Here is a 22,702-nt window from a genome sequence, read left to right as displayed (position 1 = left end):
TAAAGGCATTTCTGGAAGTTTAGAAACAGAACCACAAGAACGCTTAAGGAATTAATTTTGTTTATTGTTGTAAAGCACATGCTATGTTTCTCTGTTTGTGTGTGGATGATATTTGTTGAATGCTTCAAGCTTTCAGGTTTTCTGTCTGTGATTTAAATCAAACATTTAAATAAAGGACGTGTAATTAATAAAGCTTTTTTTCATAAACGTTGTGAACCTGGAGCCACATTTACTGGCCAGAGACATGATTCCAGGAAACTTTGCTAAACTTGTGGGAATTTTAATCCAGATTCAAACTCACACATATGAGTATGAGAGAGTTTTAATTGTAATGGTTATTTAAAATTTGGGACATGTGAAATAATTCTGACCATTCCTGTGTTCATTGAATCATAGAATCCCTCCAGTGCAGAAGGGACCATTCGGACCATCGAGTCTGCACCATCTCTCCAACAGAGCACCTTACCCAGGCCCTCTCCCCTGCCCTATCCCTGTAATCTCACACATTTACCATGGCTAACCTATCTAACCCACACAGCTTGGGAGACGAAGAGGGAATTCAACATTGCAAATCCACTGAATCTGGGCATCTTTGGTCTGTGGGTGGAAACTGGAGCACCCGGAGGAAGCCCACGCAGACACAGGGAGAACATGCAAATTCCAAACAGACACTCACCCAAGGCTGGAATTAAATGCCTGACGCTGTGAGGTAGCAGTGCTAACCACTGTGCCACCATGTCACCCGATAGTTGAGGCCAAAACATTGCCTGATTTCAAGAAGATATGAGATATACTCTTGGGGCTAAAGGGATCAAGGGATATGGAAGGAAGGGGCGAATCAGGAAATTGAATTCAATGATCAGCCATGATCAAGATGAATGGTGGAGCAGGCTCAAGGGGCCGAATGGCCTACTCCTGCTTCTAGTTTCTATGTTTCTCTCCACTGGGCCAGCATTCCATCCAGTGGCACAGTGGTTAGCACTGCTGCCTCAAAAAAGCAAATACAACAATGGCTTTGGCATCTGCTACAATGTGACTGACAGATTGACAACGGAGTCAAGGGCATCAGGAGCAAAAGATACCCTGGGAGGTGGAGAAGAATGCGACGGAGATTACGTGCGGGTCCTTGATTGGTTTTCTAAAGAGATTCAGAAAGGAAGCAGCAAGTTGGAAAAAGTCCAGAATAAATTAATTTACAGTTACATTGGAAACCTGTGCCTCACAGCTGAGTACAAAATATAAAGAGTTGAGGGAACTGGTGGATAAGCTGCAGAATGGAGCTGATTGCTGGCAGGAGAGCACGTCTCACCTGGACAATCAGTTACATTGGGAACAGGGGGCAGATGATAGGGTGAGTGGAGCTCAGAAAAATCTACTGCTGTTCGGCCAAACTCTGGAACAAGATATTGATTTACAGTCAGAAAATATCAGATCAAGTGAAGAGTGAGAAAATGCCGTGGGGACTTTGAGGAAGTTAATTCAGCCACAAAGTGACACCTCCCCTGAAGCAGACCACTCCCTGTGTTTAGCTAACATCAAACAACCTGAGACACAAATCAGTCACCAGTGAGTAAATGTAGTTGTTTTCTCCAAAAAAAGAATCACTGAAAGCACTCCCCCTTCTCCTCTGCCTCTCCTGTGTGATAAGGGAATGCAGGTGTGTGTGATTAGCCATGACTTCTGCACCATCATGATCCACAACGCTTACTCCAAGTTGGTTTGCCCAGTTGAAGGAATGCTGTACATTTGAGTCATAATTGTTGAAGCAGGGTGTTGTTTGAAAGCATCACAGATTCGAAGAATTAGTTTGGAAAGGGAATAAAAATTAATTTAATTTGAACTGCCGTGTGTTTCTGTTTGAAATAAATTCAGACTGTACTAAAATGTGAAAGGAATGTATTTGGGTTTGAAATTAAGTTGTTCAAGGTTAGAATTGTGAAGGCCAATTTGCTCCCAAAACACAAAGATCAGGCTGCAGTTTGGCAGCAAACCAGTTCCAACTTTCCTAAACATCTGAGTTAAAATTGTTGAGATTCGGTTAACAACATATTTCACAAAGTATTTCTTTCAACTTTGATTAAGTGGAAAATATTGAAAGTTGAAATTGGTGTTCAAAAAAGGATCGATAAAAGAGATGAAATTGGAACAAAATTGAAGAAAATAACACGAGAGAAGTTTTTTAAATTATGTAAGTTGATGCAATTGCCAAGTTTCCTCTGCCCACTCCCCGCCTCTCTCGGTTCCACAGAGAAGTTAACACTTTCAGCAGACAGTTGATTGTTATAAATCTCCACACAGCCTTTGTTTTTTAATGTAACCTATACTTGGACATATTAACTCACTGAGATCTTGGCCAGAGCCAGATGGATTGTTTGTGTTTTTTAAACAGGTGATGATGGTTTCCAGCTCTGAGTGAAGTCAACAGTTTTGAGAATTAAAGCAGAGAATAAAAGACTTTACTTTTCAGAAAACCACCAAGCCTGCTTAGGATACTGGAATTGATAAACATCTGATGTGAGTTGCTATTTCAAGCATTGAAAATGGAAATCACCTGTTGTTTAAGGGAAAGAACAAAGTTGATAATGCCTGGAATCAAACACAAATTTGGGGCAGCACTGTGGCACAATGGTTCTCATGGCTGTCTCACAGTAAGAAGTCTCACAACACCAGGTTAAAGTCCAACAGGTTTATTTGGTAGCAAATAGGCCAGGGACCCGGTTCGATTCCTGACTTGGGTCACTGTCTGGCGGAGTCTGCACGTTCTCCCTGTGTCTGCGTGGATTTCCTCCGGGTGCTCCAGTTTCCTCCCACAGTCAAAAAGACGTGCTAGTTAGGTGCATTGGCTAGGCTAAATTCTCCCGCAGTGTGCCAGAGCAGGCGCCGGAGTGTGGCGACTAAGGGATTTTCGCAGTAACTTCATTGCAGTGTGAATGTAAGCCTACTTGTGACTAATGAATAAACTTTGACTTCAAATATTCTTAAAGTTTTTAAAGTTTATTTATTAGTGTCACAACTAGACTTGCATTAACACTGCAATGAAGTTACTGTGAAATGTTCGGTTTCTTTTTAAAGATATTATGAGCATATTTCATGTTTTAAAAGATTCTCCAGAACTCCGGAAAGTGCAGTTTAAAGGAATGCATACATTCGGGTATGGAACATTCTGGTAAAGGGGAAGTATAGACGAGGTAAATGAGGTGACAGCTTTTTCTTGGAGATATTTAAAGTTTATTTATTAGTGTCACAAGTAAGGCTTATTGCAATGACGTCACTGTGAAATTCCCCTAGTCACCACATTCCGGCGCCTGTTTGGGACAATGCACCTAACCAGCATGTCTTTCAGTCTGTGGGAGGAAACCGGAGTACCCGGAGGAAACCGACGCAGACACGGGGAGAATGTGCAAACTCCGCACAGACAGTGACCCAAGTCGGGAATCAAACCCAGATCCCTGGTGCTGTGAGGCAGCAGTGCGAGCCACCGTGCCACCCCTTGTTTGTTTCTTTGTCCATGAACTATTTGAGAGAACTGAATTTTATAATCTGGCCGCCATCTGAGACGTTGGGATTGTACAGGGGGAAATAAGCAAATACGTTGAGATGGAAAACCCCTTTGACCCCGGCTTTTGACTTTCTTTTGAAGTTTCCAGCAGAATTATTGGATGGTGCATCCTTTGAAAGAGAGTGGAATTCAGGATGATGATTGGTAAAATACCCAGCACCATCGCTATAGACCTGATAAACCTTTCACAAATACACAACAAGGATTTGTGGGAGAGGACAGAGAGATAACAACAAGCAAGACAAAGTACATGTCTGGTTAATAACAACAACATGAGAGACAACATTTAACATGGAGGGAAATGTGTGAAGATGGCTTATGAATGTGAGACTCCAACAGAGAATTAAAGAAGGAATTGGAACACTGATGTGAGATTGCAGAATTGGTTTGTAAGTTGTGAATGAACTAATATGCGAGAGTGCACAGTGCAGCTGTATTGAAGAATGAAGTGTGGCACGGTGGCACAATGGTTAGCAGTGCTTCGTCATAGCGCCCAAGGACCCGGGTTCAATTCTGGCCTCGGGTCACTGTCTGTGTGGAGTTTGCACAATCTCTCCGTATCTGCGTGGGTTTCCTCCAGGTGCTCCGGTTTCCTCCCACACTCCAAAGATATGCAGGTTAGGTTGATTGGCCATAGTAAATTGCTTCTGAGCGTCAGGCGAACTAGCAGGGTAAATAAATGGGGTTTTGGGGATAGAGCCTGGATGGGATTGTGGGCTGTGCAGACACGATGGGCCAAATGGCCTCCTTCTGCACTGTAATGATTCTATGATTCAAATGGGACTTTCTCAGCTGCTTGACTAACAGCGTGACATGAAATGGTTAATATGACCTGAAGAGTAAGAAATCATTTTGAAATGATCAAGGCACTGACACAGACTCCAGAGAAACTGACTGGAAGAACAAATTAAAGTAAATGGAATTTTGGACTGGGACAAATGAAGGCGCGGGAGAAATAATACTGAATAAGAATTATTACAAGATGGAGCAGGTTAAGGGACAGCTTGAGAATTGTTTTGAATCTATGCAATTTATACAGCAATTATATGTTATCACTGCTTTTATATCCAATTATACCATTTCAATTATGTCTGAAAATTAGTTGTGAGAAGGAGATTGTAAAGGGAATGGAAGTTGGCTACCTTGGGCTAAGCCAATGAGGAAAAGGGGGAAAATGCCAGAGTGAATGAATAGATTTAGTAAAAGGGGTGATGGATGTAACACCCCTGCATTAGAGTAAAATCACATGTTAATCAAATGCTCCACATCAAGGTTCTAATATCAGCAAGGTTGTTTACTTGTTTGAGGAACAAACAGTTTCTGGATTACAGACAAGTCTTTGGGTGAAGTTTTAATAATAAACCTACATAGGCAAAATAGGAATTTTTGAACAATGTTCTGTGCTCTGACTAACAGTATAACATTTATAGCTGTATTGGAGCTGGGAGCTGTGTTAGAATGCTCAGTGGGATTTGTGAGTGATCTTGGGCTTTGCAGGTTGGACTCTAGTTGTGGAGGTACTGAGTGCCCCTGGGGCAGGATTTTGGGAAATCGCCTTTGGTTCAGGACCCCGAGGAAGATTCACATTTCTACTTGGGGTGGTCACTCAATGGAGTTAGTGAAAGTCATTATTGTTATTCATAATTTTACCTTTCTAAAAATAAACTTTGAAATGGGAATGGGAAAATGAGCTGTAGTCCAGAAGCCAGTGTTGAGTGTTGTGAGGTACTGAGGAGGGTATCAAGGTTGCAGGAGTGTACCGGCAGACAGGAAGGTGGGTTGAAGTGTGTCTACTTCAATGCAAGGAGCATCTGGAATAAGGCAGGTGAACTTGGAGTGTGGATTGGTACTTGGGACTACAATGTTGTGGCCATTACGGAGACATGGTTAGAACAGGGACAGGAATGGTTGTTGGAAGTTCTGGGGTATAGATGTTTCAGTAAGAGTAGGGAAGGTGGTAAAAGAGGTGGAGGAGTAGCATTATTAATCAAGGATAGTTTAACGGCTGCAGAAAGACAGTTCGAGGGGGATCTGCCTACTGAGGTAATATGGGCTGAAGTTAGAAATAGGAAAGGAGCGGTCACGTTGTTAGGAGTTTTCTATAGGCCCCCAAATAGTAATAGAGATGTGGAGGAAGAAATTGCAAAGCAGATTATGGATAGGTGTGGAGGTCACAAGGTAGTTGTCATGGGTGACTTTAACTTTCCAAATATTGATTGGAACCTTTATAGGTCAAATAGTTCGGATGGGGCAGTTTTTGTACAGTGTGTGCAGGAGGGTTTCCTGACACAATATGTGGATAGGCCGACAAGAGGTGGGGCCACATTGGACTTGGCCCGTTTCATTACCCAGTACCAAGTGTTCGGTTTGTTTGTGGGAGAGCACTTTGGAGATAGTGACCACAATTCGGTGTCTTTCGTTATTGCAATGGAGAGGGATAGGGCCGTACGGCAGGGCAAGGTTTACAATTGGGGGAGGTGGAATTATGATGGGATTATTTTGATGCAGCGAATGGTAATGACCTGGAACTCGCTGCCTACGAGGGTGGAGGAAGTGGAGACAATAAACAATTACAAAGGAAATTGGATGAGCGTTTGGGGCATTTCAAAAATAAATGCTGACTAAATATCTCTGAACTTCCTCACACCCGGTCACTCTGTCATTCTTGTGAAATTTGAAATCAGGTATTTGCAACAAGACTCAAAGAGCATCAGCCCACTGGAGGCAAAGTTGTGAGACCGGCCAGTCCAGCAGAAAGAAACCCTCCGACCCTCCCCAATGACCAACTGTGAGACTGAACAAAATGCAGTCCTGGATGTAATTGAGAGCAGAAACAATAACAGCAGACTCTCATCCCCATATTCACTTCTGAACTCGCTGGTGTCTCAGCAGATTCGATAACTGAGTGAATCTTTTCCCACATGCAGAGCAGTTGAATGGCCGCTCTCCTGTGTGAACTCGCTGGTGTTTCTGTAGGTTGGATGACTTACTGAATCCCTTCCCACATTGAAAGCAGCTGTATGGTCTCTCCCCTGTGTGATCTCGCTGGTGTGTCTGCAGGCTTCATATCCGAGTAAATCCCTTCCCACACTGACAGCAGGTGAATGCACTCTCACCAGTGTGAACTTGCTGGTGTCTCTGCAGAGTGGATGAATCAGTGAATCCCTTCCCACACACCCAGCAGGCGAACGGCCTCTCCCCAGTGTGGCTGTGCCGATGAGCTTCCAGTGGAGAGGGCACTTTGTATCTCTTCCCAGTGTGTTGTGCCTGATTCAATCGACAAACAGTTTATTGAGTTACGCCAGCGGGGAGAAGCCACAGGGGCTGACCATGTGTAACTCCACCCAACAAAGAATATCATCAATTCTTATCCAGCTACTCAGCCCATCCCGGCTGGACACAATCCAATCAGAATGGTGATAGATTACATACATTATAGGTTCAATAAAATTAGTATCTGGGCATTATGGGGCTTTGTGATCATCTCATGGACAGGTGCCCCATCATGCTTTCCAGACCCCCCTTGGGGGGGGGTCTTTCTTGGGCTTTCTTTGTACATCGACTCCCTTAGTTAGAAATGGGGCGGATTAAAAGTTATCAAATGGACGTCAGCACCCTTCCTTTGTTTTAATCGAATGACCACATGGTCTGGGAATCATTTCTATTTAATACTCTCTCTTTTTAAACTCTTTTCTTCAGTATCCAATTCCAGAATTTTCCTTTCCTTTGTGTGACTTGTGTCAGGAATAAATCTTTGGACCTGACAGGAAGTTTAACCCAAGATCAATCCAACACAGGATTGGTCAGAATCATTTCACATGTGTCAAATTTTAAAGAACCATTACAAATTAAAACTCTCATTCTCACATGGGTGAATTGTATCCGGATTAAAATTTCCAGATGTTTAGTAAAATATCCTGGAATCCTGTCTCTGGCCAGTAAATATGGCTCCAGGTTCATAACTTCTGAACAAAAAAAGTTTTATTGATCACACTTCCTTTTTTAAAAATCTGTTTGATTTAAATCACAGACAGAAAACCTCAAAGCTTGAAGCATTCAACCTACAAATATCATCCATACACAAACAGAGAAACTTAGCATATGCTTTACAACAACAATGACCAAAATTAATTACTTAAGCGTTCTTGTGATCCTGTTTTTAAACTTCCAAAAATGCCTTTAATTAAAGACTCAAGACAAGGTTAATTCCCCAGAAAGATAAACCTGAACAAATGTAGCCCAAAACAATGATAAAACACATCTACAAACATCCACAAAAAACAAATGAAACACACAGGTGGAAAAAGTGGTGAAGGCATATGGCATGCTTGCTTTTATTGGATGGGGCATAGAGTATAAAAGTTGGCACATGATGTTGCAGTTATATCGAACGTTGGTTAGGCCGCATTTGGAATACTGCGTCCAGTTCTGGTCACCACACTACCAGAGGACGTGGAGGCTTTGGAGAGAGTGCAGAAAAGGTTTACCAGGATGTTGCCTGGTATGGAGGGTATTAGCTATGAGGAGAGATTGAGTAAACTAGGGTTGTTCTCTCTGGAAAGAGGTTGAGGGGGCAACCTAATAGAAGTTTATAACATTACGAAGGGCATAGATAGGGTGAACAGTTGGAAGCTTTTTCCCAGGTCAGAAATGACAAACACAAGGGGTCACAAGTTCAAGGTAAGGGGGGCAAGGTTCAATACAGATATGCGGGGGACGTATTTTACACAGAGGGTGGTGGGGGCCTGGAATGCACTGCCAAGCAAGGTGGTTGAGGCAGACACGCTAGGATCATTTAAGACTTATCTAGATAACCACATGAACAGACTGGGAATAGAGGGATACAAACGGATGGTATGTTAGGAACACATGATCGGTGCAGACTTGGAGGGCCGAAGGGCCTGTTCCTGTGCTGTATTGTTCTTTGTACATATTCCAGACTTTCACTCGACTGTCGGTGGATATCAGATTGGTATATTCCATTATAGGGTCTGTTCTGTGCTGTACTGTTCTATGTTCTATAACATCTTTGTTGATTTAAAACCCCAAACACGTTACACCCAAACACCGGCAAAATCTTTGTTCTTTATCTGGGGATAAAATTCTCAGTTATTCCAAATTCCTCCAGGCTATGCTTAATATTTCCACATTTAACTTATTCCCAGAAATCCTCAATTATAAACTAAAATAGACACATGAGTTTCCGGGCAGTCTCAGGAATATGGTCAAGATAGTCCAGTCCCACAATGCCTCACATTCAATCTGCAGTCCTTCAATTATAACAGAATATGTGGCTGTATGTAGCTGCCTTGGCCATGGTCAACCCCAACCCCAAGGGTGCCTTCTTGAACTGCTGCAATGCCTGAGGTGTACGTACACCCACAGTGCTGTTAGGAAGGGACTTCATCGAAACACAGAAAAACTACAGCACAATACCAGCCCTTCAGCCCACAAAGTTGTGCCGAACATGTCCCTACCTTAGCGATTACTAGGCTTACCTATAACCCTCTATCTTACTAAGTTCCATGTACTTATCTAAAAGTCTCTTAAAAGACCCAATCGAATCCGCCTCCACCACCGTTGCTGGCAGCCCATTCCACGCACCCACCAACCTCTGAGTGAAAAACTTACCCCTGACATCTCCTCTGTACCTACTCCCCAGCACCTTAAACCTGTGTGGTCTTGTGGCAACCATTTCAGCCCTGGGAAAAAGCCTCTGACTATCCACTCGATCAATACCTCTCAACATCTTATACACCTCTATCAGGTCACCCCTCATCCTTCATGTCTCCAAGGAGAAAAGACTGAGCTCACTCAACCTATCCTCATAAGGCATGTCACCTAATCCAGGCAACATCCTTGTAAATCTCCTCTGCACCCTTTCTATGATTTCCACATCCTTCTGTAATGAGGCGACCAGAACTGAGCACAGTACCCCAAGTGTGGTCTGACCAGGGTCTTATATAGCTGCAACATTATCTCACGACTCCTAAACTCAATTCCTCGATTGATGAAGGCCAGTACACCATCCACCTTCTTAACCACAGCCTCAACCTGCACAGCTGCTTTGAGCGTCTTACGAACTCTGACCCCAAGATCTTTCTGATCTTCCACTCTGCCAAGAGTCCTACCATTAATATTATATTCCGCCATCCTATTTGACCTGCCAAATGAACCACCTCACACTTATCTGGGTTGAACTCCATCTGCCACTTCTCCACCCAGTCTTGCATCCTATCAATGTCTCGCTGCACCTTCTGACATCTCTCCACACTATCCACAACACCTCCAACCTTTGTGTCATCAGCAAACTTGCCAACCCATCCTTTCACTTCCTCATGGAATTGCGGATAGCGAAGAGCATTGTCGGGCAATACAGCAGGATATAGATAGGCTGGAAAATTGGGCGGAGAGGTGGCAGATGGAATTTAATCCGGATAAATGCGAAGTGATGCATTTTGGAAGAAATAATGTAGGGAGGAGTTATACAATAAATGGCAGAGTCATCAGGAGTATAGAAACACAGAGGGACCTAGGTGTGCAAGTCCACAAATCCTTGAAGGTGGCAACACAGGTGGAGAAGGTGGTGAAGAAGGCATATGGTATGCTTGCCTTTATAGGACGGGGTATAGAGTATAAAAGCTGGAGTCTGATGATGCAGCTGTATAGAACGCTGGTTAGGCCACATTTGGAGTACTGCGTCCAGTTCTGGACGCCGCACTACCAGAAGGACGTGGAGGCATTGGAGAGAGTGCAGAGAAGGTTTACCAGGATGTTGCCTGGTATGGAGGGTCTTAGCTATGAGGAGAGATTGGGTAGACTGGGGTTGTTCTCCTTGGAAAGACAGAGAATGAGGGGAGATCTAATAGAGGTGTACAAGATTATGAAGGGTATAGATAGGGTGAACAGTGGGAAGCTTTTTCCCAGGTCGGAGGTGACGATCACGAGGGGTCATGGGCTCAAGCTGAGAGGGGCGAAGTATAACTCAGACATCAGAGGGACGTTTTTTACACAGAGGGTGGTGGGGGCCTGGAATGCGCTGCCAAGTAGGGTGGTGGAGGCAGGCACGCTGACATCGTTTAAGACTTACCTGGATAGTCACATGAGCAGCCTGGGAATGGAGGGATACAAACGATTGGTCTAGTTGGACCAAGGAGCAGCACAGGCTTGGAGGGCCGAAGGGCCTGTTTCCTGTGCTGTACTGTTCTTTGTTCATCCAGGTCATTTATAAAAATCACAAAGAGTAAGGGTCCCAGAACAGATCCCTGGGGCACTCCACTGGTGACCGACCTCCATGCAGAATATGACCCGTCTATAACCACTCTTTGCCTTCTGTGGGCAAGCCAGTTCTGGATCCACAAAGCAACGTCCCCTTGGATCCCATGCCCCCTCACTTTCTCAATAAGCCTTGCATGGGGCACCTTATCAAGTTTCCAGTTACTGAGAGAGACAAGAGATGAAATTGCTGGGCCTCTCACAAAAATCTTTGTTTCTTCATTGGACACAGGTGAGGTCCCAGAGGATTGGAGGATAGCAAATGTGGTCCCGTTATTTAAGAAGGGTAGCAAGGATAACCCGGGTAATTATAGGCCAGTGAACTTGATGTCCGTGGTAGGGAAATTGTTGGAGAAGATTCTTAGAGATAGGATCTATACACATTTAGAACTGAATAATCTCATTAGCGATAGACAACATGGTTTTGTACAAGGGAGGTCATGCCTCATAAATTTGGTTGAGTTTTTTGAGGAGGTGACAAAAATGACTGACGAGGGAAGGGCCGTGGATGTCGTCGACATGGATTTTAGTAAAGCGTTTGACAACGTCCCTCATGGAAGGCTGGTGCAAAAGGTTAAATCTCATGGGATCAAAGGTGAACCAGCTAGATGGGTACAGAACTGGCTTAGCCATAGAAGACAGAGGGTAGCAGTGGAGGGGTCTTTTTCTGATTGGAGGTCTGTGACTAGCGGTGTTCTACAGGGCTCTGTACTGGGACCTCTGCTGTTTGTGATATATATAAATGATTTGGAGGAAGATGTAGCTGGTGTGATCAGTAAGTTTGCGGACGACACAAAGATTGCTGGAGTTGTGGATTGTGATGAACATTGTCAGAGAATACAGCAGGATATAGATAGGCTGGAAAATTGGGTGGAGAAATGGCAGATGGAATTTAATCCAAATAAATGTGAAGTGATGCATTTTGGTAGATCTAATGCAGGGGGGAGCTATACAATAAATGGCAGAACCATCAGGAGTATAGACACACAGAGGGATCTGGGTGTGCAAGTCCACGATCCTTAAAGGTGGCAGCACAGGTGGAAAAGGTGGTGAAGAAGGCATATGGCATGCTTGCCTTTATTGGGGCATAGAGTATAAAAGTTGGCACATGGTGTTGCAGTTATATGGAACGTTGGTTCGGCCGCATTTGGAATACTGTGTCCAGTTCTGGTCACCACACTACCAGAAGGACGCGGAGACTTTGGAGAGAGTACAGAAAAGGTTTACCAGGATGTTGCCTGGTATGGAGGGTATTAGCTATGAGGAGAGATTGAGTAAACTCGGGTTGTTCTCCCTGGAAAGACGGAGGTTGAGGGGCGACCTAATAGAAGTTTACAAAATTACGAAGGGCATAGATAGGGTGAACAGTTGGAAGCTTTTTTCCAGGTCAGCAATGACAAACACAAGGGGTCACAAGTTCAAGGTAAGGGGGGCAAGGTTCAATACAGATATGCGGGGGACGTATTTTACACAGAGGGTGGTGGGGGCCTGGAGTGCACTAGCAAGCAAGGTGGTTGAGGCAGACACGCGAGAAACATTTAAGACTCATCTTGATAACCACATGAACGACTAGGAATAGAGGGATACAAATGGATGGTCTAGTTAGGAACACATGATCAGCGCAGGCTTGGAGGGCCGAAGGGCCTGTTCCTGTGCTCTATTGTTCTTTGTGCTTTAAAATAGACACATGAGTTTCCGGGCAGTCACAGGAATGTGGTCAAGATAGTCCAGTCCCACAATGCCTCACATTCAATCTGCAGTCCTTCAATTATAACAGAATATGTGGCTGTATGGAGCTGCCTTGGCCGTGGTCAACCCCAACCCCAAGGGTGCCTTCCTGAACTGCTGCAATGCCTGAGGTGTACGTACACCCACATTGCTGTTAGGAAGGGACTTCCAGCTACATATTCCAGACTTTCACTGGACTGTAGGTGAATATCAGATTGATATATTCCATTCAACCACACCCAAGGTGTGTTATTCCAATTCCTTTATTGTCCAGGACAATACATTCACAATATCTTTCAAACAGAAATTAAACATTCCCATTTGATTTCAGACAGTAACATATTCTGTTAGTTTGTTCTTTATTGTCAATGTCAGGCTGGGGTTGTTTTCCTTGGAGCAAAGGAGGTTGAGGGGAGATTTGATAGATGGGGGACAAGATTCTGACAGGTTTAGATAAGGTGGACAAAGAAAAGCTGTTCCCATTAGCTGATGGAACAAGGACGAGGGGGGACACAGATTTATTGTTTTGGGTTAGAGATGCAAGGGAGGGGGGAGTGGGGGGCTGGGGGGGGGGGGGCAGTGGGGTGGGGGGGGAATTGAGGGGGGAGATGTGAGGAAGAATATTCTGATGCAGTGAATGGTAATGACCTGAAACTCGCTGTCTATGAGGGTGGAGGAAGTGGAGACAATAAACAATTAAAAAGGAAATTGGATGGGCATTTGGGATGTTCCAAACAGAACGAAGAACAAAGAAAATTACAGCACAGAAACAAGCCCTTTGGCCCTCCAAGCCTGCAGCAACCATGCTGCCCGTCTGAACTAAAACCCCCTACCTTTCCGGGACCATATCCCTCTATTCCTATGCTATTCATATATTTGTCAAGACACATCTTAAAAGTCACTATCGTATCTGCTTCCACTACCTTCCCCGGCAACGAGTTCCAGGCACCTCTGTGTAAAAAACCTGCCTTGTACATCTCCTTTAAACCTTGCCCCTCGCACCTTAAACCTATGCCCCCCAGTAACTGACTCTTCCACTCTGGGAAAAAGCTTCTGACTATCCACTCTGTCCATGCCCCTCATAATCTTGGAGACTTCTATCAGGTCTCCCCTCAACCTCCGTCGTTCCAGTGAGAACAGACCAGGTTTCTCCAAACTCTCCTCATAGCTAATGCCCTCCACACCAGGCAACATCCTGATAAATATTTTCCGTACCCTCTCCAAAGCCTCCACATTCTTCGGGTAGTGTGGTGACCAGAATTGAACACTAGATTCCAAGTGCGGTCAAACTAAGGTTCTATAAAGCTGCAACATGACTTGCCAATTTTTAAACTCAATGCCCCGGCCGATGAAGGCAAGCATGCCATATGCTTTCTTGACTACCTTCTCCACCTGCATTACCACTTTCAATGACCTGTGTACCTGTACACCGAGATCCCTCTGCCTATGAATGCTCTTAAGGGTTCTGCCATTTACTGTATATTTCCATTCTGTATTAGACCTTCCAAAATGCATTACCTCACATTTGTCCGGATTAAACTTCATCTGCCATCTCTCCGCCCAATTCTCCAACTGCTCTATATCCTGCTGTACCCTTTGCCGTTCCCCATCGCTATCCGCAATTCCACCAACGTTTGTGTCGTCCACAAACTTACCAATCAAACCAGTTACATTTTCCTCCAAATCATTTATATATATTACAAACAGCAAAAGTCCCAGCACTGATCCCTGCGGAATGTCACTTGTCACAGCCCTCCATTCAGAAAGGTACCTTTGCACTGCCAACCTCTGTTTTCTTCTGACTAAATATCTCTAAACTTCCTAACACCCTGTCACTCTGTGATCCTTGTGACATTTGAAACCAGGTATTTGCAAAAAGACTCAAAGAGCATCAACCCACTGGAGGCTGAGACCAGCCAGTCCAGCACAAAGAAACCCTCTGACCCTCCCCATTGATCAACTGTGAGAATGAACAAAATGCAATCCTGGATGTAATTGAGAGCAGGAACAATAACAGCAGAATCCAACCTCTGGAATCACTCGTGAACTTGCTGGTGCCTCAGCAGCCGGGATGAAACGCTGAAACCCTTCCCACACAGAGAGCAGGTGAACGGCCTCTCCCCAGTGTGAACTCGCTCGTGCGTCTGCAGGTTGGATAACTGAGTGAATTCTTGCCCGCACTGAGAGCAGGTGAACGGCCTCTCCCCAGTGTGAACTCGCTGGTGTGTTTGCAGGTTGGAAAGCTGAGTGAATCCCTTCCCACACTGAGAGCAGGTGAACGGCCTCTCCCCTGTGTGAACTCGCTGGTGTGCCCGCAGGCTGGATGACTGAGTGAATCCCTGCCCACACTGAGAGCAGGTGAATGGTTTCTCCCCTGTGTGAACCCGCTGGTGTGTCCGCAGGTCGGATGACCGAGTGAATCCCTTCCCACACTGAGAGCAGGTGAATGGTCTCTCCCCAGTGTGAACTCGCTGGTGTGTCTGCAGGCTGGATAACCGAGTGAATCCCTTCCCACACTGAGGGCAGGTGAACGGTCTCTCTCCAGTGTGAACCCGCTGGTGTGTCCGCAGATGGGTTGACCGAGTGAATCCCTTCCCACACTGAGAGCAGGTGAACGGCCTTTCCCCAGTGTGAACTCGCTGGTGTGTCTGCAGGCTGGATAACTGAGTGAATCCCTTCCCACACTGAGAGCAGGTGAACGGCCTCTCTCCAGTGTGAACTCGCTGGTGTCTCTGCAGGCTGGATAACTGAATGAATCCCTTCGCACACTGAGAGCAGGTGAATGGTCTCTCTCCGGTGTGAACTCGCTGATGTGTCTGCAAGTGGGATGACAGAGTGAATCCCTTCTCACATTGAGAGCAGGTGAACGGTCTCTCCCCAGTGTGAACTCGCTGATGTCTCTGCAGGTGGGATGACCGAGTGAATCCCTTCCCACACTGAGAGCAGGTGAATGGGGGCTTCTCCCCAGTGTGAACTCGCTGGTGTGCCCGCAGGTCGGATGACCGAGTGAATCCCTTCCCACACTGAGAGCAGGTGAACGGCCTCTCCCCAGTGTGAACTCGCTGGTGTGCCTGCAGGTTGGATAACTGATTGAATCCCTTCCCACACTGAGAGCAGGTGAACGGCCTCTCCCCAGTGTGAATTCGCTGGTGTGTCAGCAGGCTGGATGACCGAGTGAATCCCTCCCCACACTGAGAGCAAGTGAATGGCCTCTCCCCTGTATGAACTCGCTGGTGTGTCCGCAGCTCGGATAACTGAATGAATCCCTTCCCACACTGAGAGCAGGTGAATGGCCTCTCCCCAGTGTGAACTCGCTGGTGTCTCTGCAGGCTGGATAACTGAGTGAACCTCTTACCACACTGAGAGCAGGTAAATGGCCTCTCTCCAGTGTGAACTCGCTGGTGTCTCTGCAGGCGGGATGACTGAGTGAATCCATCCCCACACTGAGAGCAGGTGAACGGCCTCTCCCCAGTGTGAACTCGCTGGTGTATCTGCAGGCTGGATAAATGAGTGAATTCCTTCTCACACTGAGAGCAAGTGAACGGCCTCTCTCCAGTGTGAACTCGCTGGTGTCTCTGCAGGTGGGATGACTGAGTGAATCCCTCCCCACATTGAGAACAGGTGAACGGCCTCTCTCCAGTGTGAACTCGCTGGTGTGACTGCAGGCGGGATGACCGAGTGAATCCCTCCCCACACTGAGAGCAGGTGAATGGCCTCTCCCCAGTGTGAACTCGCTGGTGTGTCTGCAGGCTGGATAAATAAGTGAATTCCTTCTCACACTGAGAGCAAGTGAACGGCCTCTCTCCAGTGTGAACTCGCTGGTGTCTCTGCAGGTGGGATGACTGAGTGAATCCCTCCCCACATTGAGAACAGGTGAACGGCCTCTCTCCAGTGTGAACTCGCTGGTGTGACTGCAGGCGGGATGACCGAGTGAATCCCTCCCCACACTGAGAGCAGGTGAATGGCCTCTCCCCAGTGTGAACTCGCTGGTGTGTCTGCAGGCTGGATAAATAAGTGAATTCCTTCTCACACTGAGAGCAAGTGAACGGCCTCTCTCCAGTGTGAACTCGCTGGTGTCTCTGCAGGCTGGATATCCGAGTGAATCCCTTCCCACACTGAGAGCAGGTGAAGGGCCTCTCCCCAGTGTGAACTCGCTGGTGTCTCTGCAGGTGGGATGACTGAGTGAATCCCTCCCCACATTGAGAGCAGGTGAACGGCCTCTCCCCAGTGTGAACTCGCTGGTGTCTCTGCAGGTTGGATAACTGACTGAATCCCTTCCCACATTGAGAGCAGATGAACGGCCTCTCCCCAGTGTGGCTGCGCCGATGAGCTTCCAGCTCTGATGGGGTTCGGTACCCTTCCCACAGTCCGCACATTTCCATGGTTTCGCCATGGTGCAGGTGTCCTTACCTCACTCTTGAGTGGACAATTAGTTGAAACTTCGTCCACACACAGAACAAGATTACAGTCTCCACCTGCTGTGAATGGTGTGATATTTATTCAGACTGTGTAATTGGTTAAAGCTCTTTAGTCAGTGCATTGGAACACACTCACTCGAGTGTGGCAGTGTGTTGACGCTTTTTCACTCACACTGACATTTCAAATCTTTTCAAATCGACAGACTGGACAATCATTTCTCCTTCTGGATTCAAAGTCCGATGATATTGAGGTCCCAAGGAATATGACTCTGTCAGATCTAGACGTGACGTTTGAGATTTCAGCCTGTGATTCCTCTTTCAATATCCTGGAAAATGAGTTTCCAAAAGTCATCAGTGTCAGTACAGGATAGAAATTCAGAACAGACAATTTCTATGGAACATTCTTTCCTCTCTCATTCAGAGGGTGGGTTCTCCCCCGCATATGCACAGCTTCCCCTCTCCCTCGCACATTTTGCAGTCCCGGGCGGGGGGAGGGGGAGATCACCGAGCGGCTTCTCGCTCTGGCCAGAGCCGTCAGCCGGTTGCCTGGAAACCTTGGCTCGATGTGGTGTAGGGGGAGGGGAACAATGGGTGGGGGCAGGGCTCCCGGGTCCGCACGCCCGGGCCTGCACCATGGAACCCGGAGACATCACCGCGGAGCGCAGTGATTCCTATTGGCTGATTCAGGCAGGGTTCTATCGTAGCGTCACAATGCGGAAGTTGTCCAATGAGCTTCAGAGTGAAATTTCGCTCTCCGATCACATTCCATTGTGACGTCACACACTCACCCATTCCATTGTGATGTCACACCCTCACCCATTCCATTGTGACCTCACACCCTCACCCATTCCATTGTGACGTCAGGGCTTCACTCTCCGATCACAATCCCTGCCGGCCTCCCACATGCAGCCTCAATGGCGGCAGTCAGCCCGGGTCTAACACTACAAGCTGCCGCTCCATTTGGTACAAAGGGGGGGAACCGGGAAGTTCATTTCCGGGGTCTGGGTTTGAACAACATGTTTACAAAGTCTCTCCACCCACTCGCCACATTTATCATTCCCCGCGCGCCGCCCCCTACCTCGGATTGATCTCGCCTCCAAATTAAAACCGCCCGTCTACCCGTCGCCATTACCCGCACTGCGCATGCTTCAGGTCCCGCCTCTCATTCACTCCGATTGGTTGGAGGATCAGCCGCTCCGGCTCGGTCGGCCAGTCCCGCCCCCTCCTCCTATCGGTCCGGAGCTGCCGTCAATCAGTCCCCGGGCATTGTGATGTGGAGCATGCGCAGTGTCATTGCTGTCCTTGGCGCTTGTTTGTCCCGGAGAAGCGGAGTCAGCGTTAGGCGGTGGCTGGGAGGATTTGGAAACACTTTGTGGATCCGCAAACCCTTCAGAATCATTGTCAGCTCCCTGGTTTGCAGCTGCGGGGCTTCTCCCTCCCTCCCTCCCTCCCGGGAACAGGCCCAGGTTAACGGCCCCATCCTGGCTCAGCCACTGGAGGATGGTTCACATCAGAGGATGGGGGAGGGGGACAATAAATAAGAGGTTACACTTTGGCCTCAAATCAATGAGGACTCTGATCTCTGGGAAGGAAGGAAACCCTGGGAGGTGGGCGGGGAGGATTCACAAACACCCGCTGGAGGCCCCAACACCCCCAATAAGACCCATTGGTTTTATTGTCAGTCTGCAGACAGCAGCTGGAGAACTGAACCCAGTAAGAAGTCTCACAACGCCAGGTTAAAGACCAACAGGCTTATTTGGTAGCAAAAGCCACTCGCTTTCGGATCACTGCTCCTTCATCAGGTGAGTCGGACTTGTGTTCATAAACGGGGCATATATATTGACACAAACTCAATTTACAAGATAATGGTTGGAATGTGAGTCTTTACAGGCAATCAAGTCTTAAAGGTACAGACAATGTGAGTGGAGAGAGGGTTAAGCACTGGTTAAAGAGATGTGTACTGTCTCCAGCCAGGACAGTTAGTGAGATTTCCACATCAAGAACTGAACCCAGACAGAGGAGAGGGAGGGAGAAAACTGGGAGTGGAGGGAAGAAATGGTGGAGATGTTGAGATGGGTTTGGATTTCAGTCCAGGGGAGGAGGTAGAGTGTGTGGGACGGGGATTTATAGATTTGGGGGAACAAGAGAGGAAAATATGTTCCAGAGAAACTATGAATTGTCTGTTCAGAATTTCTATCCTGCACTGACAGTGATGGTATTTGTAAACTGTTTTTGCAGGGTATTATGAAGCAGGATTTACAGATGTGAAACTCAAACCAAACTTCACATCAAGATCTGTTTCAGTGATTTGATTCATCAGAAACTGAATATCATCAGCCTTTGTCTACAGAAGGAGAAATGTTCATTCTGTCTGCGGGCAAAGATTTCAAACATCAGTGTGACTGAAAAAGCACCTAGACACACAAACACACCTGAGAGTTTCCAATGTGCTGAATGTGGAAAGTGGTTTAACAAGTCTGAAAAATAATCACATCATTCTAACTGAGTAGTGACCCGACACATATTCTGTGTAAACGAGGCTTCAACTCATCATCCAACCTGGAGTCACATGAGGACACCCGCAGCACAGAGAAACCATTGAAATGTGTGGACTGTGGGAGGGGATTCAATTACCCGTCCGAATTGGATATTCATCGTCGCATTCACACTGGAGAGAGGCCGTTCACCTGCTCTGAGTGTGGGAAAGGATTTGCTTACTCATCCAGCCTCTATACACACCGGCGTGTTCACACTGGTGAGAGGCCGTTCACCTGCCTCGAATGTGGGAGGGGATGTCATGCTTTATCAAGCCTCCTGATTCACCGGGAGGTTCACTCCGATCAGAGACTGTTTCAGTGTTCTGATTGTGAGAAAAGCTTTAAAAGCACAAAGGACCTCCTGAGACACCAGCGCACTCACATGGCGGTGAGACCGTTCACCTGCTCAGTGTGTGGGAAGGGATTCACTCAGTCATCCCACCTTCTGACACACCAACTTGTTCACACTGATCGGAGACCATTTCAGTGTTCTGACTGTGAGAAGAGATTTAAAAGTAAAAATGATTTACAAGTCCATCAGCGCACTCACACTGGGGAGAAGCCATTCACCTGCTCCGTATGTGAGAGGAGATTCGGACGTTTATCCCAGCTGCAAACACACCAGCGAGTTCACTCTGATAAGAGACCATTTCAGTGTTCTGACTGTGAGAAGAGCTTTAAAAGTAAACAGGATTTGGTGACACACCAGCGAGTTCACACTGGGGAGAAACCGTTCACCTGCTCGGTGTGTGGGATGGGATTCACCCATTCATCCCACTGTCTGAGACACCAGCGAGTTCACACTGGGGAGAAACCGTTCACCTGCTCGGTGTGTGGGATGGGATTCACCCATTCATCCCACCGTCTGAGACACCAGCGAGTTCACACCGGGGAGAAACCGTTCACCTGCTCGGTGTGTGGGATGGGATTCACCCATTCATCCCACTGTCTGAGACACCAGCGAGTTCACACCGGGGAGAAGCCATTCATTTGCACTGTGTGTGTGGGAAGGGATTCACTGATTCAGCCCAGCTTCTGATACACGAGCGAATTCACACTGGGGAGAAACCCTTCACTTGCTCCACATGTGGGAAACGATTCACTCAGCCACCCCAGCTCATTGCACATCAACTGGTCCACACTGATCAGAGACCTTTTAAATGTTCTGACTGTGAGAAGAGCTTTAAAAGCACGAAGGACCTGCTGAGACACCAGCAAATTCACACTGGGGAGAGATCATTCACCTGCTCCATGTGTGGGAAAAGGTTCACTCAGTCATCCCACCTGCTGAGACACCAGCAGGTTCACACGGGAGAGAGATCGTTCACCTGCTCCGTATGTGGGAAGAGATTTGCTCGGTCAGCCAATCTGCTGAGACACCAGCAAGTTCACAAGTCACTGCAGGGGTTGGATTCTGCTGTTGCTGCTAATCCCATGCAGGACTGAATCATGTTCATTCTGTTATTAAGGAGACTGGGATGGGACACAGATAATCTCCGTGCAATCAGGCAGAGTCAACATGGTTTTGTGCAAGGGACATCCTGTTAATTGATGTGTTGGATTCTTTGAGGAAGTAACAAGCAATGTGGATAAAGTGGAACCTGTGGATGTGGTGTATTTAGTTTTCCAGAAGGCATTTGACAAGGTGCCACATCAATGTTTACCACACTTAATAAGAATTCGTAGCATAAGGCATATTAGCATTTTATCCATGTTGATTCTTTATATTAGCATGGATAGAGGATTGATGAGCTAATCGGAAACAGAGAGGAACATAGAACATAGAACATAGAACATTACAGCGCAGAACAGGCCCTTCGGCCCACGATGTTGCACCGACCAGTTAAAAAAAAAAAAAACTGTGACCCTCCAACCTAAACCAATTTCTTTTCGTCCATGAACCTATCTACGGATCTCTTAAACGCCCCCAAACTAGGCGCATTTACTACTGATGCTGGCAGGGCATTCCAATCCCTCACCACCCTCTGGGTAAAGAACCTACCCCTGACATCGGTTCTATAACTACCCCCCCTCAATTTAAAGCCATGCCCCCTCGTGCTGGATTTCTCCATCAGAGGAAAAAGGCTATCACTATCCACCCTATCTAAACCTCTAATCATCTTATATGTTTCAATAAGATCCCCTCTTAGCCGCCGCCTTTCCAGCGAAAACAATCCCAAATCCCTCAGCCTCTCCTCATAGGATCTCCCCTCCATACCAGGCAACATCCTGGTAAACCTCCTCTGCACCCTCTCCAAAGCCTCCACATCCTTCCTGTAATGTGGGGACCAGAACTGCACACAGTACTCCAAGTGCGGCCGCACCAGAGTTGTGTACAGTTGCAACATAACGCTACGACTCCTAAATTCAATCCCCCTACCAATAAACGCCAAGACACCATATGCCTTCTTAACAACCTTATCTACTTGATTCCCAACTTTCAGGGATCTATGCACACATACACCTAGATCCCTCTGCTCCTCCACACTATTCAAAGTCCTCCCGTTAGCCCTATACTCAACACATCTGTTATTCCTACCAAAGTGAATTACCTCACACTTCTCCGCATTAAACTCCATCCGCCACCTCTCGGCCCAACTTTGCAACCTGTCTAAGTCTTCCTGCAAACTACGACACCCTTCCTCACTGTCTACCACACCACCGACTTTGGTGTCATCAGCAAATTTGCTAATCCACCCAACTATACCCTCATCCAGATCATTAATAAATATTACAAACAGCAGTGGCCCCAAAACAGATCCCTGAGGTACACCACTTGTAACCGCACTCCATGATGAATATTTACTATCAACCACCACCCTCTGTTTCCTATCCGCTAGCCAATTCCTGATCCAATTTCCTAGATCACCCCCAATCCCATACATCTGCATTTTCTGCAGAAGCCTACCATGGTGAACCTTATCAAACGCCTTACTAAAATCCATATATACCACGTCCACTGCCTTGCCCCCATCCACCTCCTTGGTCACTTTCTCAAAAAACTCAATAAGGTTAGTAAGGCACGACCTACCTGCCACAAAACCATGCTGAGGGAGAAACAAGTCATTTTTGGGATGGCAAAGTGTAGCCTGTGGAGTGCCACAGGGACCAGTGCTGGGCCCTCAACTATTGACAAACTATTTTCATGATGTGGATGACAGGATCAAAATTTGTTGATAACACAA

General features: G+C 46.7%; 2 protein-coding genes across 2 annotated transcripts in view; one reads left to right on the top strand and one right to left on the bottom strand.

The window, feature by feature from the left end:
- Positions 1-22,702, bottom strand: part of LOC144483992 (uncharacterized) — a 126,425-nt gene that overhangs the window by 94,405 nt on the left and 9,318 nt on the right. The window contains exon 4 of the mRNA XM_078202568.1: positions 14,611-16,864. Within this exon, the coding sequence (XP_078058694.1) occupies positions 14,611-16,864 (2,254 nt within the window). The remainder of the gene's footprint in view (positions 1-14,610; positions 16,865-22,702) is intronic.
- On the top strand, positions 19,724-20,571 carry LOC144483967 (uncharacterized). Its single transcript, XM_078202543.1, has one exon. It carries the CDS (start codon positions 19,900-19,902, stop codon positions 20,554-20,556), a length of 657 nt encoding a protein of 218 aa, XP_078058669.1. The 5' UTR covers positions 19,724-19,899; the 3' UTR covers positions 20,557-20,571.

Source organism: Mustelus asterias, unplaced genomic scaffold, assembly GCF_964213995.1.
Source record: "Mustelus asterias unplaced genomic scaffold, sMusAst1.hap1.1 HAP1_SCAFFOLD_85, whole genome shotgun sequence".
NCBI lineage: Eukaryota > Metazoa > Chordata > Chondrichthyes > Carcharhiniformes > Triakidae > Mustelus > Mustelus asterias.
Note: the sequence above shows the minus strand (reverse complement) of the source record. Positions and strands in the feature narration are given on the sequence as shown.